This window comes from Pinus tabuliformis, chromosome 7, assembly GCF_031772625.1.
Source record: "Pinus tabuliformis cultivar Carrire ecotype Pingquan chromosome 7, CPIR1, whole genome shotgun sequence".
Taxonomy (NCBI): domain Eukaryota; kingdom Viridiplantae; phylum Streptophyta; class Pinopsida; order Pinales; family Pinaceae; genus Pinus; species Pinus tabuliformis.
In genome coordinates this window covers 1,741,825,703-1,741,839,912 of record NC_142293.1, presented here as the reverse complement: position 1 = coordinate 1,741,839,912, position 14,210 = coordinate 1,741,825,703, and the positions used below count along the sequence as shown (strand labels likewise).

Here is a 14,210-nt window from a genome sequence, read left to right as displayed (position 1 = left end):
GAACAAGGGTTTCAAGTTTTGGGGCTCCTAAGCCCAGATCTACCTTCTCCTAGCGCAACGCTAGTTTTATTGGGCCTAGTGCTAGCTCTCATTGGCCCTAGATTCCCTTGCTCCATTTCTGATTTGAATATTTGATTTTCTGAAGCTAATCATTGGTGGGTTTTTGCAAAAAATTTGGTAACAATTTGTGTTTTAGATATTGAAATTTTTTGGCAACTTGGGCAACTAATCTTCAAGGCCTAGGACCTAAGGGTTTGATCTCTAAACCATCTTTTTCCTCACTGTTTGCTACAGCAGTCATATACCTTTCTAATAGTGGTGAAAAACACATCTAAGTGGTTTGAAATTAACTAAAAAATTGTTAAATACATTAATAAGTCATTTATGTTTGATGTGTATCAAGAATTTGGCCTAGATCTACATTTTGGGTCACTGTTATCTCTGAATAATTCTGTTTCTGAAATCTGAAATATAACAGTGGAAAAATTTCATGTGGGTTAGCCTAAAATCAGTTCCTAAGTTGTCTAATACATTAAGGAATTAATTTCTTGAGTTGGGCATTCATCATTAGGCTTATTTCATATTTTAATCACTGGTTGTAATAAGTATATCAGATCTGATATAATTTCGGAAATCACATCACAACAGGCTGAAAATTTTTGATAATTCATGTGGGCAAGTTTGGAAAAATTTTAGTAAATTTTTGGCATAAAGATATCATTGATAACTTACTGTTTTCATTGTCATATTGATGCTGTCAAAGTTTTTCTTACTGCTGTCCTAAAAATTAATTTCTGAAAATTAAGTACTCTGTCATGGAATTGTGATAAAATGCATATCCTTTGTTTCATAAACTGAGTATTTTTTGAACATCTGTTGATATTAATTGCAAAGAAGTTTTTGTTCTCTTTGAGCTATAACTGTATCAGAAAGATTTGAAATAAGCTGGTGTTTTAATTATAGTATCTTCAAGAGTTTATTTTCTAAGTCTTCATCTAAAAAAAAGGCGAACATTTCATTTGGGTAATTGAGGGCTTTTGTGGCATAAGTTTTTTCTCATTCTCGAGTCTAACTTCATCTCATCTTTCGGTGCATTTGCATAAAAGTTAACTTTGCATAGATAAAATTTACTTCCAAGCATAAACTTGGTCAATAGACAGATAGATCCCCATCTGTCTTTTCTTGAAAAGTCTGTTTAAATAGTACTTAAAACAGTGACCTTGCAGTCGTCAGAGCCACAGTTCTCTGCAACGTTGGAGGACCGAGTATGTTAGAATTTCAAGAGAGGTATCGTTAATCACACCTTAGTGTGCTTCTCCTGAACTTCTCTCTGCCAATTACTACGAAATCAGGCTCAACACAGAAAGGATTGAAGGGTTCACATTTAATAGGCATTTAACTAAAATTAACCAAGATTCTTGCATCTCACATTAATTTTAGGATCTGCATTTCATATAAGATAAGTTATTCATCTACGCAGCGGTTGCTAATCGATTACTTGGTCTTAATTTCCCTAGCAAGATCGTTGACTCCATAAGGCACTGGTATCAATCGTTTAAAATCTAATCAAATCCTATAAGTCTTGCTAAATCTTAATCAAGTACTTGATCGCTTCATTGTGTCTCCCGAACTGGTTGGTTCCCAACTAGTTCTTCTTCATTCCATTTTTCCATAGGGTCTACCCCCCTTAGCCTACTATAGGAAGATAGCTTAAACGGAGAGATTGGGGATCACAGTGACAGCCCCTGATCTCAGCCGTTGTCGCGGTGCTCAGACATTTTGTGCAACAACAGGTAGCATTGGATGTGCTCTAACCTTGAAATTTGGAGGAGAGGCTAAGGCACATGAGATCTCCAAGGCCCAGAAATCGTTTTGATAAATTCCATCCGGATAAGGAGTTATTAAAATAATTAATATTTTTAATGGGTTCCTAAGTCTAAACTTAGGAAAATAAAAATATTAATGGGTGTTAATAAAGATAAGGATGAGAAGCTTCTAAGAGACGAGGATCAAGTCTGTTTTAATCTTAGCCGTTGATTAGGGACTTAATCTCGGTCGTTGATTCATCAACAGGAAAAGTATAAGAGAAGACTTGAGGGTCATTTGGAGACACACCGGCAGATACTCAGTATCTCAAGGAAATTCGATTCTCAAGGAAGAGGAGATCGATTTCAGAGGGAGTTGCAGGGTGGAGGAAGAGGAGGGCTTCAGCAGCAGGCAGTGATCGAGGAGGAGGTGATGCAGGGGCAGTGGAAGACAGCGCAGAAAGAGAGACGCAGTCCAGAGGAGAGATGCAGAGCCTACGCAGGCTGACGCAGAGGGACGCAGAGCCACTCAGAGCCACGTTGGGTCAATCAGAGTGACGCAGGGGTGACGCAGAAGTGTGAGCAGGGTCTCCAAAGTGTCAAATGGTCTCAGAGGGAAAGTCTCAAGTGTTTTCTTTCAGTTTATCTATAAAATCATTCCTTGTAAAAGCAATTGCTGTTGAAGATTAATAAAGCCCTCATCTGCTACACCGGTTTTCCTACATTGGGTTTTTTCGGGGACAATTGTCCAAAAATAACTATGTCGCTTTGATTGATTCTTGTGCATGTATTTTTTTCTCTCTGGGTAATTGTGTGATAACTGCAGTATAATTTATTTTAATATTTGCTGAAGGAATTTCGTAGATAACTTATTGAGAATAATAAGTAGGTGAAATAAATCAGTTGCGGCAGTGATAGAATTTCAGTTTAGAAATTTTCACATCCTTTTCATAGAATCAGATCAAAATGAAATATCCAAAACCAAGACCAAGACCAAAACTGCCACCAAAATGTCAAGTCCAACCCTCCTCCAAGTCACTTCCAAGAGTCTAAGTCAATGCAGGTCAAACCTAGCATTCAGGTCAACGTCATTCAAAGTAACCATAGGCGACTATGAACAATATTATCAAGGAGACAACCCCATCTTTGCAAGCCAATCAGATCATTTAATAAATTTAAACTCCTGCCTCAGAGTGTAAAAATATACAACACTGCCTGATTGTAGCAAGATCACTAAACTAAGGGAGGAATTAGACTTAAAACCTTATTAATGTGTTCGAGTCACCAACAAGTAGTCAATAGGACTAAATACGACAAAGACAACTTGGTATGTAAGCTACATCTAGTGAGAGGGTTCTTGATGCATCTCCCAAGAAGAAAAAGAACATCAAGATATAATTGTAAAAAATAAATAAATAAAAAACAAACAGAGAGAGGAAGAGGGTCATCATAATATATCATTAGATCAAAATATTATCTACTTTTTGAATCCTCAGCAGAGCCAACTATGTCCAACCTGGTTGATGTTCCATATAATTAGGATAAAATGAGATTAAGAGGGGTGACTACAAGAAAACATTTAGCCATCTATGACATTGGAGTCACCCAAGGCCTGGTGAAGAACGTTTATCATAATAGAATCAACTGTGGCAAGGAAAAAATCAGAGAGAATAGCAGTCTTGTAAGTCTGGCTAGGAGGTTACGTGTGATGAATTGCTGAAGGAAGATTTTGTAAAAAAAGATAAAATTATATGAAATCCCAGAAACTAGATCATATAACCATGCAGAGGAAAGTCTAAATCATAAAGAATACCTTTAATGGCTTCTTAAGATCCTCGGCCTGGAGCTGAATCTGCAAGCAGAAAATGTAAAAGAAAATGAGTTATGCCATCCAGTCATATTTCTGTAATTTACATATTGTTCAGTTTCCAACCTTGAAAAGAGCAATGAATCTGCAGTGCAACTATCAATATTACTATAAAGTCAACTTTAATCTATTGGCATGAAATAATGACGTGAGGTAAAGGTTACATAGTTTTCGAATCTATAAACTGTTAAAAAGGGTTCATTGTTGTAGTGAAAGCCCTATTATTTTAAAATAAATAAAGCAGAAAAGAACAGATTACTATATAATTATTGATTTAATGTCCATGATAAAATCATATTGTTACCCCTCATATTGGCATAAGTGGTAATTGTGTGATTCTCATCACATGATATATTTGCAGGGGTAAGTTGCAGGGTGATGATGGAAGAATCATCCATGATGTTGCTCGGGGATGGTTGAGCATAGTGATTCTAAGGTGGTTTTTCTTGGTACTCGGTTCTCTCTTTGTGGGTGCACTTGACGGATGGTTGTGGTATGCTCTTTGGTGCTATATATATATCATATTACTTGGCCCGTGTTGCGTTATGACTTTGGCCTATGGTGGTCTCATCTCTAATAGTCATGATGCACACCCTTATACTCAATGTTGGCACTGTTGAAATTTGGGGCAGCTATGGGATGAATTTCCTGTTGGAATTTCGAAGTCTGACACGTTAGAAACCCTTCATGCACTTTATTGATTTATTCCTACCTACTTGTTCTATTAATTAACAAGTTATTTACCATGTAAATGCTGGAAATAAATACAAGTACATGCTCAACACATTACAGATCATCAACTGAAGGAAATAGAAACAAGTACACAAGTGACACCGTTATTTTGGACTAATGTCCCCGAAAAAACCCAATGCGGGAAAACCGGTGCAGCTATCTAAGGGTTTGATCTATCAAGCAGTTTCATAATACAATCTGGGTGCCAAATCTGGCTCACCCAACAGAGAAAAATCTCGGCAGTAGCACCTCTATACTCAGAAGCAGATATTCAGGCTGAAACCCTGAATAAACACTCCGGCAACTCCACAGCTCCAATTTGCCCCACGAAACCCCAGCATCAGCCTCTAGGGACTGCGTCAGTCTCTCTCTGGCCCAACATTAGCCCAGAGTCACTCTGGCTTGGCCTACGTCAGCCTCTGGAGGCACTGCGTCAGTCCTCTAGCCCTCTGCGTCACCCACGTTGGCCCTCTGAGGCACTGCGTAGCTCCTGGCTGCCTCTGCGTGAGCCCTGGTTGGCTCTGTGTGAACCCTTGGCTGCTTCTGCGTCCCTCTCTCCGACTACTACGCTGATCCTCCCGGTGCTATCTCTGCCTCTCTGCTTCTGTATTCACTACCCCTCAACTACAACTCTGATCACTCTCTCAACTTTCTCAGCAAACCCAGCCCCAAAAAGTCAAAATCTTGATCTCTTGGTGTGTTCTCCAAGTGACCCTCAAGCCTCCTCTTATACTTTTCTTGTTGACAAATCAACAGCAAGATTAAGTCCCTAATCAACGGCTAAGATTAGATCTGGCTTGATCCATGCCTTTTGGACCATTCTAACACAGTTTTATATTAATTCACATTAATATTTTATTTTCCCTAACTTTAGACTTAGGGACTCTATTAAAAATATTAATTATTTTAATATCTCCCAAACTGCTTAGAATCTGCGCAAACCCTTTCTAGGTATTGGAGATCTTATGTGCCTTAGCCTCTCCACCAATTTTCGTGGCTTGAGCATATCCGATGCTACCCCAAATCAACATTTCCCTAGAGAAACCAAGCAACCCCAAGGAAAGCCCATCTTGCCCCATAGAGAATTGAGTTTTGATGAAAGGAAATTACTATTAATTATTGTTTGAAACTCTGATGTGAAATACTTTATTGGGCAAGTATCTATGTCGACTTCTATTAGCAAATTTGAATGAGTTCTTTTCCCTCCAAAGTTAACAAGTCGGACTCATAATGGTTTAAATCGCCCTACCCAAAGGTGGTGACCCTTCACTCAAAGGATCAACTATAAATAGGCGTCAATCTTCCTCCATTTGACACATTCAATTCAGACTTCTGAGGTATCTCTTCTCTGTGGCTCGCATATCTAACTGTGGCTCGCATACATATCTCTGTAGCTCACATTCTTTGTGGCTCGCACTTGATTCTCTGTGGCTCCCATCTTTGTGGCTTGCATTCTCTGTGGCTCGAATATCTGTGGCTTGCATCTTTGTCGCTGACACTTGATTCTCTGTGGCTCGCACTTGATTCTCTATGGCTCACATCTTTGTAGCTCGCATTCTCTGTGGGTCACATCTTTGTGGCTCGCATTCTCTGTGACTCGCATATCGATGGATGGCCATGATACTTGGCAGTATCATCTGCTATCTTGACAGTGTTGTATGGTTATGATTTCTGCTCCCTCAACGATGATCATGGCAGTGATAAGGGGCAAGATCTATTGCAGTGATTATCTGAGTTTATGACAGTAACATTTTGGACAAAGATACCTTTGGTTATGACATTAATATATGCTGGCAATGATACTTGTGATGACAGTATGGTTGTGATAATGATATATGACAAAGTAACCTTTGATATGACAGTAACCTTGTATCTCAGTGACCTTTGATATGGCAATAACCTTGACATGAGAATGACCTTTGATATGACATTAACCTTGACATGACAATGACCTTTGATATGGCAGTGACCTTGACATGACAGTAACCTTGTTCTATGATAGTGACCTAATGATGTATGACAGTAATAGTGATCTATATGATAGTCATACCTCTGTTTATGAGAGTGATAAATGGTAGTAGCATTATAACAATGATTATTGATAATAATGTATGACAATACTATATGACAAAGATGGATCGTTGAGCTGCTATTGGTTATACAACAGTGATGATTGACAAGCATTATGACAGTGATATATATATGGCAGTATTGTGACATTGATGAACTAAATTCATACATGGTAAACAATACAAATTGAGACGCAAAATTTGTCTATGAAGAAAAGAAGAGTAGGTTAGGTCCCATCCCATACATATATATTAAAAAATGAGACATGTCAAGATCATCAATCCTTGCATCATCATACATCTAATCACTAGTATATTACTACTAGACTCAGTTGAGTCTACCTTGATTCACAATTCTGACTCAGCTCAAGTCCCACAACAGTTGAGCCAACCCATGACTCAACCTAACTTACCCAATAATTCAGTAAACAAGTCTGACTTGCAAGTTTTGCACAAACTCACAAATCAAACACAAGTTTCTTTAGATCTGCCCAAGTCAGCCAAGTTAAGTTGCCTAGATTCGGTGAGTTTGAGTTGACTTGCCAATGAGAATACACATTTTGCAAATGCATAGATTGTTCATGCAATAAGGAGAAGAGAAGTAAACATTAAACAAGGTAATAAAGCAAAAATCAAGAAGTCCACTGCAAATGGACTCAGACAACTACAAGTAGACGCCAAGCAATATTAAAGAAAACTAAACTATAATTAATGTTTTGGAGTAAACAAAAGATCAACTAAAAGGAATAAAAGTGTGCCTATTTTGATATCATAATTTATGATTCAATAGCAATCACAACATCTTTTTGTCAGAAAACATATCTTATATGTTAAATTATAGTTACCTGTAATATAGTTTCCCTAATTAGATTTTCTCTTTTCACCCTAAGCACCAAGTAAGGGCAGGTTCTCTTGAGCAAAAGAGAACGTAGTAAGGCTTCTTGAAACTCATTGCGCATCTGAATATTTGATTCCCACTGCATAATTTTACTTTTGCTATTTGTATCATAAACAAATGGATAGTTGCAGAATGAGAAGGAAGAGCTGCAAAAAGAGACAAACAAAATTAAAGCATGTCAACATCAATAACACTAAATCAGCACACCCAAACAATTTCATCAAAACAATACAGTAGCAACTCCATATGTAAAACAAACAGAGTACAAGAGTCACGTTAGGAAACTATTCTGAACTTGAGAATTTGAAAATAGAATAGCTATAAAATTGAAATTTTACAAGAAGCTCGATGTTTTCCCTACCATCCAAATGGTTATGATTTTTAAATCTTACACCAACTTCATAAATTAGTTCTTGGTTCATGTTCTTTACAAAGCTCGAAAAGGATATGCAATAAACCAAATCCAAAGAATAAGATATTGCAAAGAACTGGATTTGTGTCAGTGTCTCAAAGTTATTTTGCAACAATTCAAGTCCATACATGTAGCATGGGTATGTTTATGGAGTAAGCTTATTTTGTAGCAAATGGACCCTCTTTCAGGTCACAAGTCCAACAAAAATCAACAAAAAATTCAGGCAAGAGCAAAGTTATACCATGATCCAAGTCCCATGTTTGGTGGAACAATGCCATTCAGGATTTTGCCCGATTCTGAATTAACCCAGATCATCAAAAATTCGATTAGACTTCCCAATCAATGGGAATTCTAACTTTATGAATTGCCAGATTCCAAAAACAGAAGAAAAGTTTGAAGCAAGATTAAACAGCTCTGTATGTGTATAAATGTGCTTGAGCATACATAAAAAGATGCAAGAAAGAAGCCATTTACTTTGAGAAAACCATTGTGCACTCAATGAAAAATTATAATGATATTAGATGCAATCAAAGTATCATATTATTGATGACCATCAAATAACATCTTACTACTTAGCAACATGTCATCAGTATAAATTCTTCCTCCCATCAGATCCATTGTATCTCCCCATATTTGTTTTACAATCATCACCTAATTGCAAATCACCCTTAATGATCCAACAAAATGGTTTTGGATCATTTTAGGCTTGTTCTTTCTTTATTTATGCTTGCATTGTTGGTTGTTCCCATATATATGTTGTATCATTATTGTACCTTAGTTGAAACCCTTGTTGATGTTTGTAACATAGGAAAGAACTTATTGTTGGAATTTCTAAGTCTGACATGTTAGAAACCCTTCATGCACTTTACTGATTTATTCCTACCTACTTGTTCTGTTAATTAACAAGTTATTTACCATGTAAACACTGGAAATAAATACAAATACATGTTGAATACATTATAGATCATCAATTGAACGAAATAGAAACAAGCACACAAGTGACACCATTATTTTTGGACTAATGTCCCCGGAAAAACCCAATGCGAGAAAACCGGTGCAGCTATCCGAGGGTTTGATTTATTAAGCAGTTTCGGAATACAATCTGGGTGCCAAATCTGGCTCACCCATAGAGAAAAAAATCTCGGCAGTAGCACCTCTCTACTCGGAAGCAGATATTCAGCTGAAACCCCGGATAAACACTCCGACAACTCCACAGCTCCAATCTGCTCCACGAAACCCCAGCGTCAACCTATAGGGACTACGTCAGCCTCTCTGGCCCAGCGTTAGCCCAACGTCACTCTGGCTTGGCCTGCGTCAGCCTCTGGAGGCACTACGTCAGTCCTCTGGCCCTCTACGTCACCCACGCTGGCCCTCTAAGGCACTGCGCAGCTCCTGGTTGCCTCTGCGTGAGCCTTGGGTGGCTCTGTGTGAACCCTTGGCTGCTTCTGCGTCCCTCTCTCCAGCTACTGCGTTGATCCTCCCGGTGCTATCTCTACCTCTCTGCTTCTGTATTCACTACCCCTCAGCTGCAACTCTAATCACTCTCTCAACTTTCTCAACAAACCCAGCGCCAGAAAGTCAAAATCTTGATCTCTTGGTGTGTTCTCCAAGTGACCCTCAAGCCTCCTCTTAGACTTTTCTTGTTAACAAATCAATGGTCGAGATTAATTCCCTAATCAACGGCTAAGATTAGATCTGGCTTGATCCATGCCTTTTGGACCATTCTAACACATTTTTATATTAATTCACATTAATCTTTTATTTTCCCTAAGTTTAGACTTAGGGACTCCATTAAAAATATTAATTATTTTAATATCTCCCAAACTGCTTAGAATCTGCCCAAACCCTTTCTGGGTATTGGAGATCTTATGTGCCTTAGTCTCTCCACCAATTTTCCTGGCTAAAGCACATCCGATGCTACCCAAATCAACACTCCCTCTTAGCGAGGACTGTGCTCTAACAATACTCCTCACTAAGCATCACCCTGAACATCCGGCACCGGTCCCTGTGCTGATGCTAGGCCTGCTGCCCATCATCTTTTGCACTGCTGCATCCTGTACTGCTACCCATGGCCTTGCCACTGCCACTGTTGCATCCATACTGCAACTCCCTCTGCATCCATGCTGCTGCCCATGGCCCTGCCACTGCCACTGTTGCATCTGCACTGCAACCGCTCTCATCATGTTGCATCGTGCTGCCCATAGCACTACCACTGCTAACTACTGCACTACAAGCCAGTTACTGAGAAGTAAGTAATTGATCTCCCAACTCTGACATCTCCGTCAGGCTAGAAACACTCATGATGCTGAAGCTCCCTCTATCACTGACAAGTGCTCCCTCTCTGACCTCTACGCTGCTGCAACAACTCTGTGCATCTCGCACCGTTGCACACCTCTCTGTGCCATCCTGCACTGGTGCAACACTCCCGTGCCTCTCGCATTGTTGCAACCTGCTAGCCTCGCGTTGTCCTAGGAATCCTGCATTGTAGCTCCCTCTGTCGCTCCATCCACATCCGTCTCTACTGACATCGCCAGTACTGCTACTCCTCTTCGGGGCTCCCGTAGCAAGGTCTAATCCAAGAGGTTGGGTACCTCAAGGATCCTGCCCCTCATCGCCTGTAGTCCGCCTGACTATAGCTCGATGTCTCCCCACTTCTTCTGAAGTGGCACATGAGCACTCATGGCACAATCATCGTCTATCTCCACTTCCTTCTCTGCCCTTGCTGGCGCTGCCTTGGTCTCGGAGGCCTCTCCTTACTCTTCTTCCTTGGACACTGGGTCGCATAATGACCCAGCTCCCCACAGTGGAAGCATTTGACCTTGGAGAGGTCCTTCTTCTTTCGTTTCTCCTGCTTTCCCTCAGATGCTAGGGCAACATCCTCCTCCTCCTCCTTTTTGATTCTGATCCCCTTGCCGCTGCTTCCCACCTTGCTCAGCCTTCTGATCTCTTCTTGGCGAAGAGCAACCCACATTTCCTCCCAATCTGGAAGGGTCACCTTGCCCAGTATTCTCCGGACAAAACACCTCCCAGTCTTTTGAGACTGCGTTCAGGGCTATTCTCACCATCAATTCTAGATCGGTGTTGCCCCTATGGAAGTCAGTTGATCCCAGATCTCCTTCAATCGATCGAGGAATGGGTCGATCTGTTCTCCCTTCTTCATCTGGTATGATCGTAGCTGATTTTCTAGTAGCATCTTCCTCTGCACGGAAGTATGCTGATACAACTTGGTCAGGGCCTCCCACATCTCCTGTGTCGTGTTCTTCTCGGCAATATGTGGTACTATATGATCCTTGACCCCGTCAAGGATGATACTCTTAGCCCTCGCCATTGCATCCTCGTACCTGTCGTTATCAGCCAGATCAACTGGGATAGCTATCGTCCTCAAGGCAAAGTGCTTGACACGATTCCTGTCTAGTACGGATAAGATTCTGGCCTTCCAGACTACGAAGTTTGAGGCTCCGTCCAGTCTGTCCTAGTCTCTTACTCTGTGTAGTGCCATTTCGTTGCTCCTCTACTTCCCTCCTAGAAGTTCTTGGTGTGACTCCCTCTGAGCCTCGATTTCCCTCCTGGAAATCCTTCTACCAATGTCGAGATGCCCCTCTCCAATCGTCTGTGCAACTGCAACACTGATCCAGATTCCTTGGCTAGAAATCTGCCTCGGCAACAACTCCCTCTACCTTGGCCTTGCCCTGTTAGGTATTGTTCTAACTACAATACCCCACCAGCTCCACTTTGCAACTTACCCACAACCTCCTAAACCCCAACAAACTGAAGGTTAGAGCTCCCAGGCTCTACGCAATCCCGGAACCGGCAAATCAGCCTCTTCAGCCAACTGCGGCAACCCTCCTAGCCTCTGCGTGAGCCTGCCTTTGCCTCCCTTAGCCTCTGCGCTGCCTCTTCCTGGCTCAATCTTGATGACGCAGGGACTGCGTCACCCTTTCCTTGCTGCTACTCTGTTAGGAACAGCTTTTGTCACTCGAGACAGTTGTTTTATGTTGCTGCTGCTCTGTTCAGTTGATGTCCTCAGTTCTCCTGTGATCTGCAATCACGCTCTAATACCATGTTGGAATTTTTAAGTCTAACACATTAGAAACCCTTCATGCACTTTACTGATTTATTCCTACCTACTTGTTCTGTTAATTAACAAGTTATTTACCATGTAAATACTGGAAATAAATACAAGTACATGCTCAACACATTACAGATCATCAACTGAACGAAATAGAAACAAGCACACAAGTGACACCGTTATTTTTGGACTAATGTCCCTGGAAAAACCCAATGCGGGAAAACCGGTGCAGCTATCTGAGGGTTTGATTTATTAAGTAGTTTCATAATAAAATATGGGTGCCAAATTTGGCTCACCAAAGAGAAAAATCTCAAGAGAAAAATCTCGGCAGTAGCACCTCTCTACTCGGAAGCAGATATTCAGGCTAAAACCCCGGATAAACACTCTAGAAACTCAATCTGCCCCATGAAACCCCAGCGTCAGCCTTTAGGGGCTGCATCAGCCTCTCTCTAGCCCAGTGTTAGCCCAGCGTCACTCTAGCTTGGCCTACGTCAGTCCTCTAGCCCTCTGTGTCACCCATGCTGGCCCTCTGAGGCACTGCACAGCTCCTGGTTGCCTCTGCGTGAGCCCTAGCTGGCTCTACGTGAACCCTTGGCTGCTTCTACGTCCCTCTCTCCAGCTACTGCGTTGATCCTCCCGGTGCTATCTCTGCCTCTCTGCTTCTGTATTCACTGCCCCTCAGTTGCAACTCCGATCACTCTCTCAACTTTCTCAGCAAACCCAGCCCCAAAAAGTCAAAATCTTGATCTCTTGGTGTGTTCTCCAAGTGACCTCAAGCCTCCTCTTATACTTTTCTCGTTGACAAATCAATGGCCGAGATTAAGTCCCTAATCAATGGCTAAGATTAGATCTGGCTTGATCCATGCCTTTTGGACCATTCTAACACATTTTTATATTAATTCACATTAATATTTTATTTTCCCTAAGTTTAGACTTAGGGACTCCATTAAAAATATTAATTATTTTAATATCTCCCAAACTGTTTAGAATCTGCCCAAACCCTTTCTGGGTATTGGAGATGTTATGTGCCTTAGCCTCTCCACCTTTTTCGTGGCTAGAGCACATTCGATGCTACCCCAAATCAACACTAATGCACAGCCTGAGTGTCAAGGCATGTGGAAGTCCACTAATTACCTCTTAACCTCAGTAATTACTTTATTTATTAAGATAATTGTATTTATGAGAAAAGTGAGTTTAATTTAATGAAATGCAATGTTTATTTGCATTAGTGAATTAGATAATCACAACCTTTGATCTCAAGTGAAATTGATATTTAATATTGTTAGACACCTAATCCTCAAGGATTGAGTGAGAAATTTGTAAATTACTAAATATGTAAATTAGGAAAACTGAAGGGTTAGAATAGGACGAGACCTTAGAATATGAATCCCAAATGTCATACCTCCTCTTGTTATATAATCATGTTTACATTAATAAAAACACACATTCAAGAGTCATTCCTTGGCCTGACATGGTATCGGAGCCACAGGTACCAAATTTAGGCACTTTTGCCATCTCTACCCCTCTTTGATGTGTTGGTTCGATCAGCCAGCTTTTCCTTGCTCATCAGAACTTGTCCTGAGCGTGTTTGAGCGTTTTGTTGGAAGAAAAATTGTTATTGATGTCAAAGGAGACATGAACTCAAGGAAATGATGACATAGGCTCATAGAGTGTTGAAAAGTGTAACTCCTTTGACCCAACACATATCAAAACATTGTTGTTTGTGACTCCTGCACTGCTGCAATTTTTGGGACTGGTTAGGGCACACAACACAGTCCCTAACAGTCCTCAAATCTGGCCCAGAATTTTCCCTTATGAAGTGTGGTTGCCCTTCAATGGGAGGTTGCCCCTCCACGTTGCTCTTTTAGGGCAGATTCAAGCCCTTAAACACAGACTTATCCTCCTAAAAAACAGCGACATCCTACAGGTGTATAGACAGACTTGTGGCAGCCTCTTATGAGGACTGTCCACCCACCAAACAGCCTCCAAACTAACTCGTTGTCCCTGCCTTGGCTGTGGCCTACAAGAACAGGGCTTCGGCCCTCCCACCAATAGTTTTGTCCTCAAAAACGGACCCCTGAACAGACCTTAACCCACGTTGTTTCAGATCCTCTTTTGCTGCGGCTAGGGCACATAATTCTTCTCTCCAACGAGTTCTCTTTCTAAGGTACGTGTTGCACAAGATTGGATGCGTCCTAGATCTAGGTGCATAGAGCTACTAGGGCATCATCTAGGACTGCGTTTAGACTTCATGCTAGGTCCCTTCCTCCTACGTCTAGGGCTTCCTCCTCTTAGACTTCTCTTCCACTAAAAACCCAAAACAAGTGGAGAGAAAATCAAGAGTGAAGTGTGTGATCA

At 40.9% G+C, this 14,210-nt stretch overlaps 1 protein-coding gene across 1 annotated transcript in view; it reads right to left on the bottom strand.

The window, feature by feature from the left end:
- The window catches only part of LOC149255293 (uncharacterized), a 214,162-nt gene extending 206,642 nt beyond the window's left edge, over positions 1 to 7,520 (bottom strand). Inside the window, exons 1-2 of the mRNA XM_089460450.1 lie at positions 7,319 to 7,520; positions 3,619 to 3,657 (exon numbers count right to left, since the gene is read on the bottom strand). Coding sequence (XP_089316576.1) covers positions 3,619 to 3,657; positions 7,319 to 7,456 — 177 coding nt within the window. The 5' untranslated portion in view covers positions 7,457 to 7,520. The remainder of the gene's footprint in view (positions 1 to 3,618; positions 3,658 to 7,318) is intronic.
- Positions 7,521 to 14,210: the final 6,690 nt, after the last annotated feature.